Here is a 26,154-nt window from a genome sequence, read left to right as displayed (position 1 = left end):
CACAGGACATGCCTTCCAGCCCTTACCAGCTCTGCTGGCCCTTCTCTGGGTGCAGTCAAGTGCCTTCACATCCTTCTTAAATTGTGGGGCCCAGAACTGCACACAGTACTCGAGGTGAGGTTGTACCAATGCTATACGCAGTGGGATAATCACCTCCTTTGACCAGAGGGATGCAGGTTGCCCTCTTGGCTCCAGGCCAAGCTGCTGACTCATACTGAGCTCTGTCAACCAGCACCCCAGATCCCTTACTGCAGGGTAGGAAGTACACGCTTGAGCGTATACACATGAGGACACGCTCTTTATGCCATCACCACAAAAATAGTAGGAAATACTGTACCTGTACATGGTTTCAGCTTCCACATCCCCAAACCAGACACGTAAATTTGGAGTGAAGTTCTGCCCCGTAAGTTCCAACATTGCTACATCCCCGCCACCATTCAACTGGAAAGAGAGTGAATGGGAAAAAGAGGAAAATCCACAAAAAAACATGTATTAATAAAAACAAACACACCCTTCTCAGGAAAAAAAAAAAGGGGGGGGGGGAACAACACAAAAAACCACAACCGTACAAAACCTCCCTCCAAAAACACCAAAACAAAACAAAACAACAAAACAAAAAAAAATTGTTCACATTTGTACAAGAAATATAAACAGTGCTGTTTCAGCCAACTGGATAAAACTGAAGCAAACACACCTACGCAACTGAACTGTAAAGAAGTAACACATCTAAAAGATACTGCCAATTAATTTGGTATCCTGAAGGAACTTCTAAGTTTTGACAGTTTCCACTTAGAAGTCAACAAGGCTTTGAAAACAAAGAACAAAGCATCTTTCAGAGAACATGTTACAAGAGCTTCAAGGTTTTCCACAGCAGAATGCTGATTTTCTTAATAAGGTTTCAGTCTGGTCTTTGATCTATAATTAGCTGTTTTAAGAGCCAAAATCAATTTCTACATAATGAAACCAAAGTAGAAGTCATTAAAGGATATAACTATGGTAGTATTTTAAGAAATACAATTCTTAACGTACAGAACAATATTAATATTATCCCTGTGATGGATAGGCTCATGTAATCTGAAATGTATAATAGGTAAGAAAAAATACTGCAACATAAAATAATTTTCCTATTTATAAAGCTAGTATGAATGTTTACCCACAGTATTGCACAAAGGTACCATGAAGGTTAAACCAGTATGATAAAATAATCTCACATGAGAGAGCTTGTTCAAAAAAATAAACTTACTTGAAGACTTTCTACAACAGGCACAGGTGTCACTGGAGCATGGACCGGTCCCATCCCCTCATAAAATGTGTATTCTGCTTTATCTGTGCTAATGATTGTCCAAGAAGCTCCATCATTAATCATTTCTTTATTTGGTTCTTTTGGGCATGGAGTGGCCTTAGAAAGAAGGAAATTTTAAGTCTGACCTGTAGATTTATTTGCCAAGCACAGAGCTAAAAAACAATTCAGCCAGTAACAATGACTTTTATTTCAGTAACATATTTCCTTATGTTTTTCCTCTAACACAATGACCTAGAGAAACAGTCTCATACACTGCAGCAAAACTAGTAGAAAACTAAAACTTGTGAGGATAACGTAACTGTCATCTATGATACCGTCACCTCTCCAGCCTTCTGTTTATTACTGAGTTAGTTCAGGTTTCAAAGTTTTAACGTTATTCAATAGCCATTAACCAACAAACTACAGCACCTAGAAGTAGCTACTTTGAAATAGATCTTGTTTTATTAATGCAAAGTGACAAGAACAGCTACAGACTGAAGTGGAATACTTTTCATTTGTTACAATTTACATCTGGCCAAGATTTTTTTTTGTTTTTAGAGATTTCTTCACCATCCACAAAATTATAGAAAACACAAGCTTGTAGTTCAGTGTTTTGTCAAAAGAGATAGGAGAGAAGCTGAAATGACAACTTTGCAAATTAGTCAGAAACTTTCACTGCCTCCTTGTAAAGATTACTAAATTAGTGTACATACACATACACATACATAAAAAAATACACTGACAACTAGTTTTTATGGCAACAAAAGCCTCTCTGAACAATTAAATCATCTAGCAACCAATAAGGAAATTGTGTATAGGTTAAACAGAGTCAAAGAAACAAATGGGACTAAAAAAATTCTGATTTTAATACCTAAATTCTGTTTTCTTCCTCTAAGCTTTAAGTATATTCAGGTATGTAACTACAACCTTCACTCTTCAAAACTGTTGGACAAACTTCAGTTAGCACAAATATACCCATTCAGATGAAAAGAAGATCAAAGCTGCGTTCTCATGTGGACTCTCCGCTCTGATATGATCATGTAAAAAAGCACTGAAAACAGCTTGTGAGGGAACTCTGCAACAAGGACAGTAACTACAGATCTTTCTAAATTACTAGCCCAACTTCAAAAGCACTGTTGTATACTAATCTGATGCATGACATCTTTCACACAGGTTGACTACAATCCCTGTTAGCATGGACTGACATACTTCAACTCATGACAAATACAACCATGGATATAAAAAATTAATTAACCTATACAAGATCCTTGACTGGCTTCTTCAGATCTGCAAAATCCCTACCACAAAGCAGAAGGCAAATGCCAGAGAATTTGTTCTGAAAGTCCTGCTATGTCAAGAACCATTTCAGAACACTCTGTCACAGAAATCCTTGAAAGACTATGATTCCTCTTCTTGAAAAGCATTCCTTGTCACTTCCAAATACAGCAGTTTACCTCCAGACACCATTTCCCCACTCTTCCCTTCCCTTTTATGATTAAACTTTCTCAACAGGTGGCACCGGAAGATTGAAATGCCTTAACACCGTGCTAAGTACCTCATGTATTGACTGGCTTCACATGGAAACCGAATGGGAAACAAACAGCATAACATTAACAGAAAAGAGACAGAATAGCTCAAGAACTGGCAAACACAACAAAGACACAGACAAAAGGAATCTAAGGAATATATTTGTATTTAAAAAAGGGAAAAAAAAAAGAAAAAAAACAATATATCAAACACCACTAATCCCTCCCATCAGAAAATACCTCAAGAAAGTTCTATAACAAAGGATGTTAAAGAAATGAAAATATAATGGATTAGAAAAAGTTGTGTGTTTGTTTGTTTTTAATAGAAAGCTGATTAAAGGAAAGCAAAAAACAAAAGGTAGAACTTAACAGTCATTCCTCTTTCAAAATGCAAATGCCAATAGCACAATCTCGTCCCGAATACTGGTGTTACAATCTGTTTTGGTCAAGATCCTCGCCAGTGTACTAGCAAAGTCAAATCTTCAAAATTCTGCACGATCCTAAGTTTTTCAGGTAGCGAAGTGCTTTTACAATATCAAGGATTTTATGTCCAGAAGGGAAAAAAAGAGGAAATGAGCTTTAATTTAGATAAAAATGAGGTTTCTTAAGAAAAATTCTGAACATGTGTCCACAAAATACTGAACTTGGAAGTGGTAGTTACAACTGGAGTCACCACTGATGGTCTTCTGAAATCACCAGCTTGATGTGCAGTGGCATCCTCAAGTGGCAACACAATGTTGGACATAATCAGAAAAAAATATTGAGAACAAGGTATCATGTATTATTTTGTCAGTGTAAATCCTGTTCACATAATTCTGGAATACTGTGTGCAGTTCTGGTCTCCCCATCTAAAAGAAAGCCATGGTGAAAAGAGAAGGTACAAAAGGGGCAAATAAAGTCACCAAGGAGCTGCTGACCTTATGAGAAAAATTTGAAAAGACTGCGACTCTCCAGTTTGGAGAGAACAAATTAAGATATTGATGGACGAGGTGAATGCAGAACTGTTGCTTACTAAAACCTGCTAAACTGGAACTAGGAATCACTCACAGAAACTATTAACTCATTCAAAACAAAGCATACTACACAGAGGACAGGAAACCTCTTGAACTTTCTGCCACGGAATACTGCAGAAAAAGAGAGCACCAGCACATTCAAAAGAACTCAAACTGATGGACCACACGCACATTTACCAAACGATAGCAAGAGTCAGACATGCAGCCTTCAACAACCCTTAATATAAGAAGCGTGGGTGCTGGCAGAGTACAACTGCACTGGACCACACAAAGCATCCAGATCTGCCTTCCTCCTGTAAGCACCATCTCCTGTTGCTGCTGCTAGACATACATATGGACTATGCTCTGATTCAATAAGGCACTATTATTTATGTTCTTTCTGCATTCTCCAGAATGCATGGAGATCTTTAAAGAGAGATCTGGCTGGTACTTAAGCAACTGAATGTCAAATTTTCTATAGGTTCATGCTGACCTGCTGACTTTCCACAGCCTCTCAGGTCTCTATATTGGGCTATTTCCATTCACCCAAGAGAGACTTGCTACCCTAAAGTCTGGAGTATTTTGTGTGCCTGTGGTTTTTTGAAGGGTTGTTTTGTTGTTGTGGTGGGGTTTTTTTTTGTTTGTTTGGGTTTTGTTTGTGTTTGGTTTGGGTTTTTTGTGGGCTTTTTTGTTTGTGGGTTTTTTTTTTCTCCCCACAGTGATCACAGTCTGTCTAGACTCCTACTAGAAGAACTGTATTCAACAGTAAGTGCTTAAGAGTGGGCAGGTGAAAGATGCTACACATGCCTATTTCTCTGGTCTTGGTCTTCTGGTCCAAAGGAAATAAAAATGATATAATGAGATTTCTCTCCTGCCACTGGTAGAAAGAATTTATTTTCCATAGTGACTTTAAAAAGTTAACTTCCCTCTTTCCTACCTCTGTCTTTCTTACCCAAGAAGCTACAGCTGTTATCCTAAGCAAGACCCAAGTCTTTCCCAAGTGTGGCCATCTTCCTGGAACACGGCATTATCTCTCAACACCCTCTGCTATCTGAGCTGCCCTGGATGTTTAAAGAAAATTGCAATACTTAGGCAGGCCTGAACTTGGTTACAGTCTCATTACTCTGATGGGAACTGCCATGCTGAAAGTCTGCTAAGAGCACGCTAACATACACAGGAGACAACAACTAGAATTTAATTTGTTAGCATATTGCATAAGCTGTCAGAACAATTGTACACTGTGGTGGTGTTTTTTCTTTTTTGTTGTGTGTAGAGTTTTTTTGTTTGTTTGTTTGTTTTTCCAGCTCTACCTATGGGTTCCTTCTGGTTACAGTAACTTGCCAGGGATATTTTTCTCCACCTGCTGGAGAAAAAAATACCTGGAAGACTGAGACAACTACATTCTTCACAGACAAATCAATTTCTGTGGCTTAACAAATTGCTGTGGTGAACTGCCATAGCTGTCTAAGTTTACACTCTCAGCCAAGTACGAAGACAGTGCAACTCTGTTAAATTCATCATGAAATGAGACACCCATAAATCCATGGGTCCAGATGGGATGCACCTGTGGGTGCTGAGGGAGCTGGCTGAAGTCATTGCTGGACCACTCTCCATCATCTTTGCTAAGCCATGGGGAACAGGAGAGGTGCCTGAGGACTGGAGGAAAGCAAATGTCACTCCAGTCTTCAAAACGGCCAGGAAGGAGGACCCAGGTAACTATAGACTGGTCAGCCTCACCTCCATCCCTGGGAAACTGATGGAACGACTTATCCTTGGTGCCATCTCAAGGCATATTAGGGATAAGAGTGTCATTAGGGGCAGTCAACACAGTTTCACCAAGGGAAAGTCATGCTTGACCAACCTCATCGACTTTTATGAGGACATAATGAGGTGGATGGATGATGGCAGAGCGGTGGACATGGTCTACCTTGACTTGAGTAAGGCATTTGACACAGTCTCCCACAGCATCCTCACAGCTAAATTGAGGGAGTATGGTCTGGGATGATCAGGTAGTGAGGTGGACTGCGAACTGGCTGAAGGGAAGAAGCCAGAGAGCTGTGGTCAATGGGGCAGAGTCTAGTTGGAGGCCTGTATCTAGTGCAGTGCCTCAAGGGTCAGTACTAGGGCCTGTATTATTCAATATATTCATCAACAATTTAGACGAGGAAATAGAGTGTACTATCAGCAAGTTTGCTGATGACGCCAAGCTGGGAGGAGTGGCTGACACTCCAGAAGGCTGTGCTGCCATCCAGCAAGACCTGGACAGGCTGGAGAGTTGGGCAGGGAAAAGTTTAATGAAATATAACAAGGGAAAGTGTAGAGTCTTGCATCTGGGCAGGAACAACCCCAGGTTCCAGTATAAGTTGGGGAAGGACCTGCTAGAGAGCAGTGTAGGGGAAAGGGACCTGGGGGTCCTGGTGGACAGCAAGATGACCATGAGCCAGCACTGTGCCCATGTGGCCAGGAAGGCCAATGGCATCCTGGGGTGTATTAGAAAGGGGGGTAGTTAGTAGGTCCAGAGAGGTTCTCCTTCCCCTCTACTCTGCCCTGGTGAGACCACATCTAGAATATTGTGTCCCGTTCTGGGCCCCTCAGTTCAAGGACAGGGAACTGCTTGAGAGAGTCCAGCACAGAGCCACAAAGATGATGGAGTGGAGCATCTCCCTTATGAGGAAAGGCTCAGGGAGCTGGGTCTCTTTAGCTTGGAGGAGACTGAGGGGTGACCTCATTAATGTTTACAGATATATAAAGGGTGAGTGTCACGAGGATGAAGCCAGGCTCTTCTCAGTGACAACCAATGATAGGACAATGGGTAAGTGGGTACAAACTGGAACACAGGAGGTTCCACTTAAATATGAGAAGAAACATCTTCATGGTGAGGGTGACAGAGCACTGGAACAGGCTGCCCAGGGAGCTTGTGGAGTCTCCTACTCTGGAAGCATTCAAGACCTCTCTGGACGCCTTCCTATGTAACCTCATCTAGATGTTCCTGCTCCAGCAGGGGGATTGGACTAGATGATCTTTCGAGGTCCCTTCCAATCCCTAACATTCTGTGACTCTGTGATTGTGGACTGTATCGTTTCGTATTTGCTGTGATCTAGAAATGGACAAAAGTAGTCAAACTCCACTGGCATATGCCAGGATGTTAAGCCACAGTATTATGATTTGCATGCTTAAGTTCCTAGCGTGTTTCCATTTCTTCCACTGGAAAAAATAGAATTTGTTGTATAGACAGACATGGAAGAAGCTTATAATGAAAGAAAAACTGATTTGGAAAGGAGACAAAGTTCATTTCCCTCCACCCTCTGTCTTTTCAAAACAAAAATATCAGAGTTGCATTCAAAACCAACTGCAAAACTGGCATTCAGGCATATTTTGGGAATATTTGGGAAAACTCAGCAACCACACTTCTCAGCTTTTGAAATAGTTTTAAACAACTCACTTGAAATTGTATTATTCTCTCCTGGGAAAGGCACAAATACATTCTCTCAGTGTCTTTAAGGTAAAATGCACATTTATGGAGCTGTGATACTGGATCATCTGCATCCAATAACGCTGTTTGTTTATCTACTTTTCGAATTATCTGTGAATAAAAAGTGAACAAAAATACATTTAAGACAACATCTGTACTTCATTTTATTGGAGATTATACATGTACTGTTAGTAAAGGAAGTGAAAGGTCACTTATTTTTAATTTCCATGCCTCCTGTTTTAATACCAACATTGGATTCATAATTCGCAATGCTTTTGAAACAAGAAAACAACATTGAAGTGACACGCAGTAGTACAGCATCAATGTGTTGCATGTATATATATTTTATCTTTTTTGCTATAAGATTGAGGAAGAAAACTTGAAGCTTCAGCAAAAATCTACTTTTGTTCCATTTCCTGGTACAAAAGAGCAGCAGATCAATTAATAATAATACTTCTAGAGAAGCTTCCACCATTGACAGCATCAACAACATTCTGTGGCAGACTGACTGTTGAACAAAAACAGTTGAAAATAAGGATTAACTTTAAAGGTATCGAGATGTCCTTAAGTACAGTTTTGCAAAGACAACAATCATAGCATATGTTAATAATAGTTGGTCACTAAATATTACTTAAGAATTGTTGTAAATATTACTTAGCATTTGTTCTTTATATCTGGTAGCTCAGCAAAAAAATATCTGCTGACTTAATTCAGAGCTGTTACACTAATTTAATTTTAAAATTAAAAAGATTATTCCCTTACAAACAGTGGAAATCTGTAGCTCAGAATTTTAACTCAACTTCTAGAAAAAAGTTTAATACTTCAATTTATGCAACATCAGCAGAAGCAGCAGCCAAAAAGCCACAAGATTTCTAAGCCAACAATCAGAAAGCCAACCATGTCCTCTGGGATTTCTAATGATAATAAATGGCATTTTTAACAATAGAAGTTTCAAGATTAACTTATTTTTTCAAAGTTCTTTGCATCAACCTATAAAATGTCTGTGAGTTGCCTTTCAATCGCATCACCTTCAATCAATCTTGGAAGGCAGCATCATAAATGTTCACAACAGACCACAAAACAGGAACCTTTAGCCTAATTGGTTTTAATCTCTTTCCAACTACAAATAAGGTTTCTGGGGATGGCATCTCTTTTATGTACTAAGAAAATATTAACATGAAGCCCACAAATAAGTGAGATCTTCTTACTTAATTTCATGTGCACTGAACCAGATCCGTACTAACCAGGTCTGGATTTTTCCATCAAATAATGTGATAAAAAAAAAAAAATCATCTCTTTAAATTATCATTTTATACCACTTACTTGAACAGGCTATTTTTTAGCCAAGTTTGATACTGGAAAAGAAATTCTCATTACAGTCCTAGTAAAGTAAGTTTGGGAAGGGGAAAAACACCTGTGCCTGTGGGTGAGGCTGGCTTTACATGGGTGAACTGTAAAAATTGTTTCTAGTTAGAAGTGGAATTAGCAAAGCCATGTATGAAATTCATAGTGGGCTGACAAACCACAATTTCAGAGAAGTTTTCATATGAAGCACTGTTTATTATCACTCACATAAAATTCCACTTCGGCTGGCATTAAATGCATAAAACACGAGGAAAAAAATCTATTATTATACTTCAATTATACTTCTAAAAAATACAATATTTATTTTAAAAATTACTGTGTACTCAGCAATTTTTTGTTGTTTTTCACAAATCTTAACTGGTTATAATCAATTTTTTATCTCTGACGAAGACAAGGGCTGAAACTGTCTCTTTCTAAAGAAGAAAAAATGTTATTCCAAAGGCTTTCCCAACGTTCCATATTTAAAACAGACAGTATTAGTAAGTGCCCAAAATGCTTTTGCAAGCTGATACTGGTATTATGTATCCTTAGAAGGATACAGAAGTGCTTTGAGATTCAAATGAGCAGCACACCTAAAGCTGCGCTGAACTCAACAAATGGAATATTCCTACTGGCTGCAAAGACTTTATTCACCTATTGAATATCAGTATAGAAGTATCTTGCTACACTGAGACCTACATTACTGTTTTTAAAATAGACATTTTCCTAAGGACAGCTTGCAGATTAACCTACTCTGGAAGGTTTGAATTCTCAAAAATTCCCTATGCTTATTTTACAGCTCTTCTTTGCTTACAGAATAAACCTGCAGATACAAAATTATGCTTTTATTAAAACGAATGCCATTTTCCATTTGAAACATGTATTACCAAAAGGAAACACACAAAGCCAAAAACTGCAAACAATGCAAACCCAAGTATGCAATCACATTAAGTAGCCATCTACAAATTAATCACAGTATTGGAGAAATTAAACTGTACCAGTCTTGGGAGTGCCATGCCAGTAACTGAGCATACAAGTTTCACAGTCTGCCCGTAATGAATGTATCCGTCTCTCACTGTGAATTCTTCTCCTTCTGATTCATCATCGTCCACTGCATGAAACAGGTATTTTCAGATTATTTATTTTAATCACTGTTTTCCTCGATAGGAGGAACATTTAACATCACACTATTGCATCAAACATACACTCAGTAATAAAACAAATCTGCACATGGGTAATTAATATGGAGGAAAAAATACAGGACTTTTTTTTGTGGGGATGGAGGGAGGGAAGTAAAAAAAAAATATATTACTTCTTTTTTACTTACAGAGGTGAATGTAGAACGCTCCCCACTGTTGTGAACTGGCGTGGAAATTACCACCTTCTACGTGCAAATATCGGGTGCTAACTGTTTGGGATCGAAGTCTATTAAATAGTGCCACTTTTGTCCCTGATGCAATACATACTGCAAGGAACACATACAGACTTGAGATTATAAAATTACTTGATTATTACACAGAAAAGTAACAAAAAGTCATAAATACAGTAAAATAAATTGATGAATACTGGAAATCAAGAGATAATTCTCAACTATTAGTTCATTTAGAAAATATTATATTTGTGACAGACCAAAAATAATCACAAAATTACAAGTGGGATAACAGAGTGGCTGTTCTCCAAAGGCATGCTAGTTCGCGGAATTTTGCCACTTAACCGAAAAGGCAGGTGCTTGCTAGCTAACAACTCCTTCTGTAAACATTTCTCCAAAAAACAACTACTTGAGAAGCTTTAGCTTGCCCTTGTAAAGTACTTAGACAACTTTCACTGATCTTTTGAAGTATATAGAAAAATTATTTTTACAAATCACAATTAATTGAAAGGAAGACAGACATAACTATGTAAAAAATAACCATGCAGCTTGAAATTTTCTCACATCTGAACTTACTTATCATTCAAGAGACAAATGCCAAGTATGCTCCCCTAAAAAATAATCAGCAGCTAGCATTTTGCCATCAAAACTAGCATGTTTCTTTCACTTGATTCATATTTACTATCGAAGAATGCTTGGTTCATATTCACTGTCCATCAAAACTATCTGTCTGAATACAAAGTCAACAGTGCATACTCTGAGCCCACGGGCGTGAACTGCACAGCAACAGATTGCCTTTAGTCATGCCCCGAGATCCACATTCCATAGGTGAATGGGTTCCAGCCCAACACAGATGGAAGAGCCTTTTAAAGCACTAGTGAAGAGAGAGAGAAAAACAAAAACAAAAAGGCTATCTCTTGAGGTGCTCCAGTGGTATGCAGGCAAAAACTTTGGAGGAAAACCAAAAATGCTCCCAATTATACATTAGCACCAGAGATATCTTTAGTTGAAAAACACGGTAAGCAAATAAATCTTGGTGAAATAACACTACACAGATTTCTTAACCAATTACTTAAAAAGAAACATGCAAAATGTATTAAAAATAAAAGCAACGTGAAAACGGCATGAGACAGTGAGAAGGTGGCTGTGATGTGGGAAAGTGCTGTGTCAATAACATGATGCTACTCATTTATCACCATCTAAAAGCTCTCTCTTTGATACTGATCACAACATCCTAAGAACCAGATCACTGCAGCTTAAGAGATCCAACAGCTTAGAGAGCTGAGGTAGAACATTCTTTATGCATTTGTCTACAAGGATTCACTCCTCAGAATAAGGTGGGTTTGGTGGACCTTTTATATTTTCTCAATAATTAACTGCGACTGCATAAAACTCAGTGTAACCCAGCTATATTGGAATACTTTAAAATACACTGATGTTTACAGTTCTGAAATACATTATGAAAAATACAATTTCATTGTATTTGCTTTGTAGTCAGACCTCAGAATACAAAAGAAAAAACTAGCAGGGAGCAAAATTAATTGCTACATAAAGAAAAGAACTGTAAAATACTTACAGTCTGCATTTTTCAGTGACTGTTTCTTTTTAGAAGGTTTGGAGATGACTTTGATCCGTTTACTGAGGAACACACCAATGTCGTCGCTATTGCCATAGAACATTTTAACTGATAACATGAAGTGCTTTCTCTTGTCTGAGTCTGATATGTATAACGTTTTGGCAGTGCAATAATTCTGTAGGTGAAAACAAACTGTTGTTTCTTCTTTCAAGTCAACCCAGTTCAAGAAACTATGTATATTTAATCATGAACAAAATAGGAAAATTGATGCAATAGTTTCTAAAACAGATCAGAAACTGCTCTTTCCATCTTTTCCATATGGATATCTTTTATGATTACTGTTCAGCTTTGTGAAGTTTAGCATCTGACTTCTGTACTTTAGCATCTTTCTAAAGACCTTTACCAGTACTTGAAAACTGACAACTAGACCCTATAACTGTGTCAAAGCTATCTCTGAGTGGTTACAAATACTCCTAAAATTACATTTGAGTACAGCTATACAGGCAGTGCACTGGATGCACACAAGAGGCTGCCCAGGCAGAAAATGTGCTGAGCCAAACTTTGAAAGGATGTGACATGATAGGGTTTTGAAACACTAGAAAGCTACTTTTGGCTAAGTGTTTATGCTAGGCGACAACAGGAGCTTAAAAAAAAAAAAAACCTCAAAGATAATTTTGATTATTCTTTTCCTACTCAGCAACATATGAAGCATTTCTAAGTAGACTACACTGGAAATACCAGGTAGCTACAAAATAGTGCTTAGTAGAACAACCAGCTAAAATGAGCACTCAAGTTGCCAGTTCTATTCTGCTTAAGTCGATATTTCTTAAAAGAAATCATACAGTAATTTATATCACTGTAGAATATAATCTACTAAGTTTATGAAGGCACTATTTTATTTATATTTTTATGCAAGGAGACTTAAAGACCACTTCTAGCAGCAAATGTTCAGATACCTCCTTGATGAGATTATCAATTCATGCAAGCCAGGGAGAGGAACAGAGAGTGTGGACCAGAAACCTTACTTCAGCTGAACAACCTACCAAACAACCAGATTACTGACTCTGAATCAACAACCTATGAACGAAAGGTTAGCACCCAGCTATGATCCCCTGAGCCACATCTACCTCATTCAATTGTCCTACGTGTCTCGGAGGGATTTTTTAAAACCACTTACGTAGTACCTGCTACAGTGCAACAACAGATATCAAAAATATCCAAGGGTATTCTTTGAAATATGCACCATGTAGCTATAATATCCTTTGCAGTAATCTGGGTGGTTTATTTTAAGTCTTCTACCTTTCCTTCCAAGTTCAGCTGCTGCATTTCTTGGTCACTGTTTCCTATTCCAATGAAGGCGCAAGGTTGTGACTCTTGCTCAGTGCAACCATCCCGTTCCATTTGCTCTTTTTTTTTCTTCCATCCACTGCCCATAAGATACACACATGGAGGAGGACAAAAGAACCTGAAAATGAAAAATACATTATGAGATTACATACATCTTTCATGAAAATTCTTAAGACAGAAACTGTTGTGTACCCAAAGCTTTCTCAGCCCTTTCACACTTTGCATTGTTTATACATGCACACCCTTCATTTGCCTTGAAGATTTTCTAAAATGCATATGAAAAAAAAGGAGAAAAAGGAAAATCGGCATTAGATGCACTGTCACTGAGTATCTTCCCAGTTCAATATATGATAGGTAACAGTCTGCATCTCTGTAAAACGAAAATTCTTTCTACCCTTACACAGAAGAGATTCTCAAAGAAAGTAAAAAGGCCTTGAAAGTGATGACAGTGTTTTGCTTTTTTAGGTGCTTGATATGATGCAGCAATTAATACACACAGAACAGTTCTACAAACTAATTTAATGGGTGACTGCTGACTACAATTTCTAAACATTTAGTGTTTCATCATTAGTAAGGAAGTAGTCTATTCCATCTATCCCATAAATCTCTTTTCAGTTTTTAAATGGAACAGATGATTTTACATCTTCATCAGTGATGGTCAAAGATATGATCTAGTCTTCAGCAGCACTAATAAAATCAGTCTAGATGCTACTTACAGCATCATGTTCCAAATTAAATGCAGTATTTTAATGCAATGCATTGGTCTTGAAGTTTCTGCAAACTGTTAAAATGCAAATCCTAATCACTTTCAGTTTTATTTTAGCCAACAGTTGCTGCATTTTTATCATCATTTAGTTATGATCAAAGTTAAAAAAGCAGAATGAGTATATCTGATTTTGAGGTTAGGATGGCACAAAGGGAGGGGATAACTGAAAACATTTTAATTATTCTGTTTATTTCAAATTGGAGAGTAGTGCTTAACTTGGCACTTCTGAAATCCAAAGATGACTCCTACCTTATACAGGTAGGTAAGCAGGACAACTGAGTTAATGGATTGTTTCTATTAAACACCATATAAACCTCGATTCGTGGAAGTCAGCTTTAGCATGAAAATCAAGTCTAATATACTACTTTATCTCACCTACTCAGCAAAATGACCTTTATTTAACAGATATAAAATGCTTTTCTAATTAACAGCATTCTTAATAAATGAATCCAAAGTCCTCAGTTAAAAATCACATAATACAATTTAAATATTAAGAATCCATATAAATAAATGCAGAGATTTATAATATTTTCAGTTAATGCAGATGATTGATGTATATTCTTTGTTAGAGGAAAAAAAAAAAAACAAAAAGCAAATTAAGTTTTACTGCAATTCAAAATGTCTCAGTGTTACAATAAAGAGCAAAAATTACCAATAATTCCACAGTGAAAAATTTTCACTTTATTTTGCTCTTTAAAACACAACAAAACTGATGAGTTACAAATATATATACAGCCTAAATACATATGAATGTCTTTTAGAAGTACTGTGCTCTGGTTTGAAAAAAAGACCACTTCACAAAAGAGCATCTGTAGAAAGTAGCTCATACATGACATCAAAAGATCTGCATGTTTGAGAAGTCCATTAATTTGTGAAACTGCTCCAACAGATTGCTTTTTAAACTTAGTAATTCTAAACAAATAGAAACAAATGCTCTGTTTTCTCCATTATGATAATCCATTTCAGCAAAAACTTATCACAACAATTATTTGCTCTTTTTATTGCATTCACACTGCCCTGAAGCACAGAAATTTTGATAAACGTGGAATTACGAATTAACAGAAAGACACTTGTAGAAGCAAAGTACGCAAAGTTTAACAACTTACACTTTTTCATGTGCTTATTACATCAGTTTTAACTATTCATATTTTATTCCTTGGGGTAACTATGGGTCATATTAAGGCTCTGGAATTTTCTTCTTCCAATTGAAAATGCAGAACACAGAGAACCAAGGCAACAGGTAGAAATTTGGCAATTTGCAAAGCAGATGTTTCCTGATGGAACTGTCAAGTTGAGAAACTACACAATAAACCAGCTCAAAAAGAAAATCTAACATTTTCACACAAGCAATGCAAGAGAACACTTCCACTAGCCCAGCCACAAATCATGAATTTAAAATTTATAGTTACCCGATATTAGAATGGGTTATTGTAATTTTATTGCTGTAAGAATAGATGTTCTAAAATTTGAAAATCACAATGAATAGAAAGAATAAGCGGTAATAAATGTTATCAAACAGCACACACTGTGTGTATCCCCTTTTTGCTTGCTATTATGCCTTTTGCTTCTTATCTTCTGGAACCTGACCTCTGTTTCCTTTTTTTTTCATGAAGGTGTATATTTAAGAACACCATGAGTTTCTGCTACACACCAATTAAATCCTCCTTTTCCTACTACAAATTTTTGATCTCAGAAAAAGGAATACATTTCCTACTTTTCAATGCATTTTTTTTTCAAACAGCACACATGACATGACCCAATTTCCCTCAAATGCTTCTCTACCCTAAAGGAAAAATGATCTTAAGAGGACTTCCATTCATGAGGGAGACAGTGCAATGACAATGGCCAAGATCATAAAATTCCTATTAAAGTACAAGATGTATATTTGCTTTCTACATGATAAATCTAATCTATATGTTCTATATCACCCCACATCTAGATGTAAATACCATAATTGTTGTTAAAAATATATTCTGAGGCTCATCTGCTGGTTGCTGCAACTTTCAGCATGTCTTAGGAAAACAGAAAACTGAAACAAAGCAAGAAATAACAGCTTTAGCACCACACTGAGAAAAATTCTACTGTAGACAATTGTGATGACATTTAAAAATATAGAGATATACAGAGATATGTGTGTGGGAAGTAAGCAAGGGGATAAGAAGGAGTCACATTTTTATTACCCTGGCAAGGCGTCAAGAGAAGGCGATGATCCTGCCTCAAGGACTGTTTAGGAGGCCTACTCTGCTCTGACATGCTAGATAGGGGAAATATGATGGGGATTCTCCATGAATAATACTTTTCAAATGGGTCTTATGAACAAACTCCAAGCTTAAGAAATGCAAGATTTTGGGGAAGAAACTTCAAGTAACAGATGCATTTATTCAAGAGTTGGTCTTTTGGCAATGAACTCAGATTGCCAGAAACAGCACATCGCACTTCTAGTCAGCTTCTGGTCTCTCCAACTTGAATGACAATATATGATCCTTTCAGTGTTCATGGATGTATCCCACTAATCTTCTTTTCAACAATTACAAGGTATTTCCAGTAAAGAAATTGTACCAAGGCTAAAAACTACTATCAACCTATATTAATGAAGCAATGCTTTGAGAAAAAAGAAACCAAACTCCTTGTATTTCAAGTAGGTATAACACCACAAAGCAACCATCGCACATTACCTTTCTTCCTCATGTACTCTTTTCTATTTATCTTACTGGTTAGAACACAAGAAAAAAAATCCCAAACTTTTCTCATATGCTGTTTCATTCCAGCTTTATTCCAAATGAACATTCCTTAGAACAACTATGGCCACCAGATGGCAATAAAGACCTTTAAAAAACAAGTTTTAACTCATTGATGAACACAAGCCACAACAATTAAAGCATTCTTTTTAAATTAGAATACAAAGAAAAACCTTGGGAAACTATGCCTTATTGAACTAGGAAAGCAACTTTTGAAGCCAAGACAAATTCAAGTTTGGTTAAAACTACCAAACAAGAAGAAAGAGTCTGGACATTCACAATTCAAATGGATTTTCTTATCTGTCAGCCTCTTCTTATTCACCCTTCAGATACAGACAGGTATAGTCCAGGGGCTTTTTACTTCATATTTTACAATCCCAAGAACTCATGTATAGAATACCTTAACTATACATATTCTATCCAATATAGTGTGAGTAAACCATGAGTATTGTCATATTTCTAATTTTCACAGAGGATTAAAGTAAATGTTTTTGAAATGTATAAAATAACTGCTGGAAACAGGTTCTCTGATTAACAAAATATTTCCAACGTAAATAGCAATGTAAATGTTTATGTGAGAGCCTGGCTTTCAGATAACTATAAAGAGGAAAAGAGAAAATCACCTCCCCAGAATAAATAAAGTAATTTAGGTAATTTCCAGTATTGTTTATGAGAAATAAGGTAGGACAATATTTGGTGGAACAAATGAAAACATGCTTCCTTCGACCTTTGATTTACATGGCCTACCTCTCTTTTTTGTTAACCACAAAACTAAAGTAAGGCTGAGTAGGAGGCAAAAATTCCTCTGAAGTATTCGTCTGACCTATAGTAAAAAGAAAATTATGTTGGAAGGAAAAGTAGCTGTCTGGTTCTTCTGAGCTTGTTCAGAATTTTCAGTGTAAGATGTAGTGGTGGAAAATCACGTAGCATGTAATTTCCTCACTGGATTTATACCATATTCTCTTAATACCTCTTCTTTATGTCATGAGCAGACTGACAATTCCTTGCTGAATGAGCAGTAAAAAAACACAGGACATTTTTCCGTGAGGTAAACACCTAACAGCTTGATCTAAAAACCACATGAGATCTGTAGGGATCAACTCTCTGAGCTCTTTCATTACTGGAAGTAAAACAACTGGGAACGTCTTTCCTGGACAAAACTTATTCCACACTTGTTAAAGCAGCATGATGAGATACAGATTCAGTGCTTCCTACTTGCTGGTATAAAGCACAGTGACTGAGCCAGGTAACATTTTGGGATACAAGGTCTCTGCAAATACTTCATGTATTTAACACATCCCTACAACATTTTGGTGTGGACTCCTGTTTTCTCAGAAGAGGCTCTCTGTGACACTCCTCCTATGCATCTTCTTAGAATTTGTGATCAGTGTAATTAAAACAATGAGCAGTTTAAATGACACTGACATTGGGACTGGTATTAGCCAGGAAAGATCAGAGAATCAATCTCCAAAAAGCGAAGGGCATCCCCATAGTGCCTTCTTTCACTATAACTTCATGGGCCACTCAAGTGAGGAAAGACCATAGTACTGCCAACATCATGTTAGACTCCAGGCTCAGTAGCTCAGTACAGCAGAGGAAAGCTGCTGTTCATCTGTTCCATCAGACCAAATGGAAAACTGAGCATTTTTTCATGGCAAGAAAAACAAGCTGAGAATTGTCTGAGGATGCTCCACTTTAATCCAAATTACTTGAAGGGAAGATAATTTCCAGTGGTTTCTGAGTCTTGACTACAACAACAAAGTCAAATAGGTTGTGTCTTTGGCACAACCTGGAACATTGTTTTAATTCAGACAATCACCAAAGGAGAGAACAATATTCCTTCAGTCAATCCAGGCCAATCAATACAGAAAGAACATAGTACTTCAAGTAGAGAAGTTACCCTAACCTAATGTGCCAGGAAGCAAAGAGTAGAAAGTAAAATAAAATCGGCTCATGTCATTGCTACCTTGTTCTGATGCATTCAATGCTCTTTTCAAACCACAGACCTCTGTTCACAAAGGTTTCCTTTGTCAAATCATCCAGGTCATCCCTGTGTTCCTCTTACAGAAGTCTTTGCACTCATGAGGATTTAGAGGTGTCTACCAACTGCTTAGCTTTATGTTCAAGGCACCATTAGCAGGGAATTTTTCTCTTGTACCTGTTGGTCAATTCTGAGTCGGTCAAGGCACAAGATATGTTTGTCAATTACCAGAATTGTTTTGAGCATGAAACTACTGCACAATCTTCTTTCCTTCTTAGGAGCTGAAAGAACTAACAGCATCCACTAAAGAATTCAATAGAACAACAAACAAACGAAAAAACATTAAGTGCTGGAGTGCTAAGGATGAAGTAGTGTAGCCATGGGGTAAGCCCTGGAAAAGGTCATGCTCTCAGTAACAAGAGCATCAAACAGAGGGCAGGCATACTCCGTTCAGTAAATGGCAATATTTGAGCAGAAATCAGAGGAGCTCCTTCACTAACAGCCACAAAACAAGCAGCAGCTAGAACATTCTCAGGCTAATCAGTAGTGATAATGTTTAAACTCAGAACAGCATGTAATCCACAAATACCAATCTGGCTCATAGTCTTTGATAAACTATGCCCTGGAATCAAAAACACTTCAGTCCTCTAAACTGTTGAATGTTCACACTGTTCAGGTTCTGAAGACAGAATTCTCAGTGAATGGTAAATATGGAAAAAATACAAGCAGCACAAGCCAAACACCCACGCTCATCAGGACTAAACATGACCTGAGCTGCTATCAGTTGAATGCCTTTGAAAGGTGACAGCCATCTAAAAGAAAACATGAGACAAAAAGTCTTAAATTTAACTGAAGCCCACCCAGCTTCTTACCTCCTGGTTTCTTTGTTAAACTAAACAACTGTAACTTTGGGAAGAGCTGGACTAGGAAGAAAAGTCCACTCAAAAAAGAAAGAAGCCTCCTTTCCTTACTGTTATTTAGGGACAAGTTATCAAGAACAAGCTCACATTAACCCCAGAAAGTCCCCATCCATGTGGCAACAACCTGGAATTGTGTTTCTGTGAGGCCTATTTAAACCAGGCCACACTACGTGACATCCGCACCGTCTACAGTGAGTTTTCAACAGAGTATTTCACCATCTAATAAGCCTCATCAAAACACTGAAAGGTAGTTATTGTGCTTTTAATTATGCCATGCAAAGTTTATTAATGATAAGTATTTTCCATGAACTTACAACAAACTGTTTAAAGACTGGAACGAAAGGTGGAAGTTTGTTTAGGGTTTTTTTAGTAAGAACTAATTCCTTTTGTAACTTGAATTCTTAGTTACAAAGATAGGGCAATTTAACTTACTCTTTATGGATCAAAAACTAACCATATTATATCCATGCCATAATGAAGTCCCACGGAAAACATGAAATTTCTCCATAAAAACAGGTATGAAATAGGTTTCTGTCTATAAAGCAGGTGTATGCCAAACAGCTCACTTCAGAAATGATATTTAATGTAAAAGTGGTAAAAACTTGATCGACCAGTTGCATAAAGCAATCTCAAAGCTTTACTGATTTTGCAATCAACCAAGAGGCATGTTCTGCCAGGAATAGAACAGAAGCAATTAAACAAAACTGAAAAAAAAAAGCCAATTCATCATTCAGTTTCACTGAGTACCTGAGGGCATGCATGGATCCAAGGACTTAATAACTGGCTTTTTCCTTTACACTGATAACAACACGATGTCATTGCTGATGCTAACAGTCTGGGAACTAGCAGAACAGTACCAGAGACAGCCTAAATGGTGCATCAAAATGTAAGAAAACCTAAAATACTTAAAGTGAAAAAGGACATCTTAGTATGTATGCCGAATTTGCATTTCACACCCACACCAGAACAGCAATCATTTCACCACTACTATTTAATAACAAAAATCCAACTATTGTCATTCCTAGTAGTCTTCTGAGAAGCTCTGAAATTCTCTACACTCATATGACATGCTTTCGTTTTTAAAGAGGTGAATCTGAGATACCCTTCATGAATAAATGCAGCTGTACTGAGACAGGCAACTGAGCTGTACCTCACAAAATCTAAAGTGGTAAAAGAACGCCTAATTGCAGCTAGCAATATTTCAATAAATGAGAAACCAATGAGTAGTTAACCAAACATTACCAGTACTCAGGTAATGTATGTGGCACAGTGACTTTCACAGCATCAAGTGAAGTATACATACATATTCAAGCCTACAGAAATGTATGGCAATGGTAGGAAATGCACACAGGAGCTTTCAAAAACTGTTAGCAAACAACAGCTCCCTGGAAACACTCAAGGCCAGGCTGGATGGGGCTCTGAGCAACCTGATCTAGTTGCAGATGTCCCTGCTCAGTGCAGGGGGGCTAGACTAGATGAGCTTTGAAGGTCCCTTCCAACCCAAACTGTTCTATGAACAATTTGAAGCTTTGCCGTGCATTCTTCAGAAGACTTATGTAAGTTTTTCAAACGGCAACAGAACTTTTAAAAATCAAAATTATGTACTTTTTTTTTTTCTCCCTTCTTTTAATGCAATTTGTTTTACAAAATAATGATACACAGTACAGCTTTGCAAAATGTTCCTGCCCTCATGGATTGCTCTGGCCCCAGGAGAACAAACTGACTGAAGTTACAGATACGCTGTTTAGAAAGACACTTTCCTACACTTTACAAAGACACTTATCTGCAGGCACACCCCTCATTTTGGGGGAATAATATGCTTAACTCACTTGCAGTACTGAGTTAACTATGAAACTCCTGAATGACAATATCATCTGAGAAGATAACAATAAGAGGTCCCTATATTGTCATAAATGTTTTTGGCTGTGTAGTTTGCTGCAAGGGGTTAAAGTTACAGTTTACTGCTAGTAAGGCCTTGCATTGCAACCCTTTTGCATTTAGGTGTAGACGTGAGCAGGAGGGCTGTAGAGTTATGTAGCAGGTAACACACAGCATACTTGTCTGCTTCTGTGCCCTTCCTCTTTCACTGACCTCCCATTTTATTCTCATGAATAATTTCAGAAAGATCTAAAACCCACTTCGAGTAAACAATTCTGTGGAGCTGCAGAGCCTGGACACTGCCCAAAAGAAAGGGCTTGAGACACCGGCTAACAGAAAAGACAACACACATTGAAAGACAAGTACTCAGGTACAGAATACTGAAGAAAAGTTGAAAATATAGTTTGCATCTCCATGATTCAGACATCACGAAGTGTGAGAACTTTGCAAGCTTAATTCTAGTATTCCTGTTTTCTAATGCTTTTGTACATAAATATGTTCAAATCTCAAAAAACTGTAACACACATAACAATGTAATAAGACCTACACAGTGGCAAAAGGAAGGTTAAAAGTTCAAAACAAAGTGCTGAATGTGTGGTCTTTTATAGTGAACAAATATTAATAATACAAAGCATCTGAAAACTAAGCAAATACTGCACTATTTATTTTAGTGAAATTTAAGCTAGAAAAGTATAATTCACACTTAAAGAAAATTCTCTTCAGTCATGAGAGGCCTAGAAATCTGCATGTGAAGGACCATCCTATTTTCTTCTCTTAGTCATGTAACTAAAACATCACATAGAGGAGACTGCCGGAAATTCACCTTTGCCTAAAAAGCATTCATCCTCACATCTTCCTGTAGATTCTGTCCCTTGGTAAACTACCTATTCTATTGTAAAAATGCAATACAAATTAAAATAATGTTTGTTGTGAATATGGTTATGATTGACCTGTCATCCTTTCTAAAGCTGTTAGAGATCTGATTCGGAAAAGCATCTTACTGAGGCTAGCAATTTCCTTCTCATATTAATTTGAAATTACTCCGGAAAAGAGCCCTCCACAAATAGTCACCATTAACACCTTGTTTGTGGGAAAGCAAGATATGCAGTTCCAGTCACCTGCATGATAAAGGAAGATCACCACTAACATGACCATCTGGATGGCCAGAGAAATATACTAACACAATTAGATCACAGCAACTAGTCAAAATATAAAGGGCCTTAGACAGGTTGTGCTGAAGTATGTTTCTCATAATTGCAAAGGGTGATAGCCCAGACTCGTGAGAATGGTATCTGAGGCCAGATAACCACGCCCAAGTACATGTGATGCGTGAATGTCGTTGGGCCTGATCTGTGAATGAGCGGGAACATAACTGAAACAGACATGAGTGTGGTGTGTTTTTAATAACAATTATTGATAAAACATCTTGTGTAAACCTCTTAGTCCAGGCCCATATCTGTAAATCATATAAATTGTCAATGGCTAATAAAAAGGGCCTCAGCCTGGCTCAGCTCTGCTCTGCCCGGCTCTGCACTCCTTCCCGAACAAGATCTCTGCCTGAGTGTGCATCTTTGTCTGCGTCCTGGTGTGCGTCATCTCTTATCGCCACATTTGTTTATTCCAGATTTAAAATGGAAGGTTTAAAATTACAGCCATTTTAGTTCAATGGAAGAAAAGCTTCACCCACGGATGAAAATACCTGTTGGTAGGAACAGGAATCACTACACTGAATGCCACAGGTTTGCAGCATCTGTGACATAATGAAATTATTTTTGAGGACACATTTTGTTTTATGTTTCTTCAGTTTCTAGTACAATCTGAGGAATTCTGGAATGCACTATGCAGCTGACTATACATTACAGTTTCCTTAGCTGGGAGCTGTAGAGGGAAGCCAAGAAGAAACAGACACCTACCTTTTTTCATTTCCATATGATTTCTGCGCAACTTTTGCATGGAGTATTAGAACTGTTTGATCCCCTCGTTCCTTTAAGTAATTTCGCATTGCTTCCCTAAAAGTTAGAAGACAAATTTTAAAAGTTGTTTTAGTTTTGTTTGTAATTATAATAATCCAGAGACAGCATTAGGACAAAACAAACCCAAACACCTGAAATGCAAAAAAAAGGCAACTGTTAATATGGTCAAGATGAGTTTGCTCTGTTTTTTAATAGAATTACACAGCAAAAAGAACCCTGCATGAAGCTAGCAGTAGTGGTCTGTGGTCATCTGCAATTACTACATTTTCCAAGAAACACATATTTGTGATGTAAAATTGTATCAATGCCAATCACTACAGAATGTTCAAAGCCCATTTTTATAAAGTACCATGCCATAAATATTTGATTAGAACAAGCTTTACTAATTCAATAATCTCTTTAACCAATTTAGTCTTTCAGGATAATGACAAATTGTTCTGAAATTTTGTTAAAGCTATTAAGTAAATCAATGCAATGTTTATATAAAAGTTTAATTTTGTTTGTGAAGATACTAAAAAGTTGAGTTCTTCATCTTATCATTTCATCTCGTTTTCCAGCGAAAGCTTCTACTTCCTGCATACAATCAGGTAAAAAAAAATAAATTAGATTTTCTATCGTTCATCATCACTGTAATGACAGACGTCATATAAAAGCTATAATTACCTCAAACACACCAACAGCAATTCCTTGAGAGAAGTAAGAGAACAATACACCCTATCATTCTTCTGTATAATAACCTAACTGTTCATTAAGCAGCATGCCAAATTCAACACCCTGGGGTTTAGCTGAGTCGGAGCGCTGACAGGAACAATTTTAAGTCCCTGGAGGAGCGTTTGCAGGTTGAATGCCCACCAATGCACTAATCTTCAAAGCCATCAACCAGAGAAACAAATTACACATTTAACAGGAAGTTATATAAAGAGGTGAAACACTACAGAAGAGGGATTTTTTTGTTTGTTTGTTGTGTTTTCTTTGGTTTTGTTTTGTGCGTGTGTGTTTTTTCCCTGAACTGAAACCAACTCTTGAATTCCCTTTGGAGAGATCTAGAAAATCAAACATCTCCAGTGAAAGAAGATGCAAGATAAAAAGCACTATTATGTTGACAAGACCTTTTCCAAAAGAAACACCACATAGTTTCACGAAGGAAAGCAAGTAGATTATGGGAGGGTGGTGTTGAAAAACAACATCAATCCCGCTTTCCTAATGATGTTTTGTAAATTCTTGCATTTGTCATGCCTGCGTAAGACAGTGGTCAGTACACTACATTTTCTGTGTAAATAGGATGACATAAAACCAGAAAAAATACTTGAATTACTGTTTTAAATCTGGACTAATTTGATCTATTTACATTTGACATCGGTAAAATTGATGTTTATCCACGAAAGCACAGATGGAAGAACTGTCTCAAAGCACAAATACTTACTCTATTTACAACCATTGTTCAAGAATATACTTTAAAACCACAAAACATAACTTGTTGTGAAATTATGATAAATGCAGCTAATATATATCATAATGAAATGTAAGTGGTTTAAAAACTTCACAATCTCACAACTTGTAATATTGTATTAAGAGTACTGTCATACTAAATTAAGAACATCTGCCACACTAAAAACTCTTTACTCAGAACCACTCAAAACCAGCAATCCACGCACAAAAATTCTAGGTGCTGTCTAACGTTCATTTAGCATTGTGTGAGGAGGAAATCTGCCTTTTTTTACTGCTCTGTTGCTACAGTGGACTTGTACAATCCAAGCTGTTCTCCTCCAGCCCCGCCATGGACAAAGAAAACACACAACCATTACGACTCTTACATTACATTTTTCATTATTAAAACTTAAAACTCTCCACAAAGGTAGTACTATTATAGTTTACATCTAAAAACAACTAGCACAGTATGAACATATCAGTGTTGTTGCACTGGAGCTTGCATGACAATGAACAGATTATTAGACAACCAGGACTGTCTTTACACAAAAAAGCAGAATAATTTTCCAATAATTGAACTAAATGCCTTTAAGAGCTTACAGACACTTTTTTTTAGCATTACATAAACAAAGCATACTCTTAAAAATTTGTGTGACAGTTTTTCTGTTTCAGCATTTTTTATCTTCAGAGGAAAAAAGTGAGGTTAGTTATTCCAAGCCTCTATCAGTATAGAAAAGGTGTACAAGCTGCTGCTTTCGAGGACAGCCAGCATTTTCCCAGACACCTACCCTCTACTCACAGGCAAGAGTACCTGGCACATCTAGTAGCTAAAATTCTGCACATTAAATTTAGAGTCACTACAATTCCTAGAAAACTTAGTTCTTTTTAAGTCATAGAAGATAAATTCTATCAGTAACTTCAGGGTGATACTAATCAGTGTTACTGCTCAAGATGCAAAACAGTTCAATCACTTAAAACTTCGTATCACAGAATCACAGAATGTTAGGGATTGGAAGGGACCTCAAAAGATCATCTAGTCCAATCCCCCTGCCAGAGCAGGAACACCCAGATGAGGTTACACAGGAAGGTGTCCAGAGAGGTCTTGAATGCTTCCAGAGTAGGAGACTCCACAAGCTCCCTGGGCAGCCTGTTCCAGTGCTCTGTCACCCTCACCATGAAGAAGTTTCTTCTCATATTTAAGTGGAACCTCCTGTGTTCCAGTTTGTACCCACTACCCCTTGTCCTATCACTGGTTGTCACTGAGAAGAGCCTGGCTCCATCCTCGTGACACTCACCCTTTATATATCTGTAAACATTAATGAGGTCACCCCTCAGTCTCCTCTTCTCCAAGCTAAAGAGACCCAGCTCCCTCAGCATTTCCTCATAAGGGAGATGCCCCACTCCCTTAATCATCTTTGTGGCTCTGTGCTGGACTCTCTCCAGCAGTTCCCTGTCCTTCTTGAACTGAGGGGCCCAGAACTGGACACAATATTGCAGATGTGGTCTCACCAGGGCGGAGTAGAGGGGAAGGAGAACCTCTCTTGATCTACTAACCACCCCCC

At 37.4% G+C, this 26,154-nt stretch overlaps 1 protein-coding gene across 2 annotated transcripts in view; it reads right to left on the bottom strand.

Moving 5' to 3' along the window:
- The window catches only part of RBPJ (recombination signal binding protein for immunoglobulin kappa J region), a 157,435-nt gene that overhangs the window by 5,145 nt on the left and 126,136 nt on the right, over positions 1 to 26,154 (bottom strand). For both annotated transcript variants that reach the window (XM_065060672.1, XM_065060671.1), the window contains exons 3-10: positions 23,105 to 23,200; positions 12,861 to 13,026; positions 11,562 to 11,736; positions 9,944 to 10,081; positions 9,615 to 9,727; positions 7,243 to 7,383; positions 1,244 to 1,399; positions 338 to 441 (exon numbers count right to left, since the gene is read on the bottom strand). In XM_065060672.1, the coding sequence (XP_064916744.1) occupies positions 338 to 441; positions 1,244 to 1,399; positions 7,243 to 7,383; positions 9,615 to 9,727; positions 9,944 to 10,081; positions 11,562 to 11,736; positions 12,861 to 13,026; positions 23,105 to 23,193 (1,082 nt within the window). In that variant the 5' untranslated portion in view covers positions 23,194 to 23,200. The remainder of the gene's footprint in view (positions 1 to 337; positions 442 to 1,243; positions 1,400 to 7,242; positions 7,384 to 9,614; positions 9,728 to 9,943; positions 10,082 to 11,561; positions 11,737 to 12,860; positions 13,027 to 23,104; positions 23,201 to 26,154) is intronic.

Source organism: Columba livia, chromosome 4 (assembly GCF_036013475.1).
Source record: "Columba livia isolate bColLiv1 breed racing homer chromosome 4, bColLiv1.pat.W.v2, whole genome shotgun sequence".
NCBI lineage: Eukaryota > Metazoa > Chordata > Aves > Columbiformes > Columbidae > Columba > Columba livia.
This window is presented reverse-complemented; position numbering and strand designations above follow the sequence as displayed.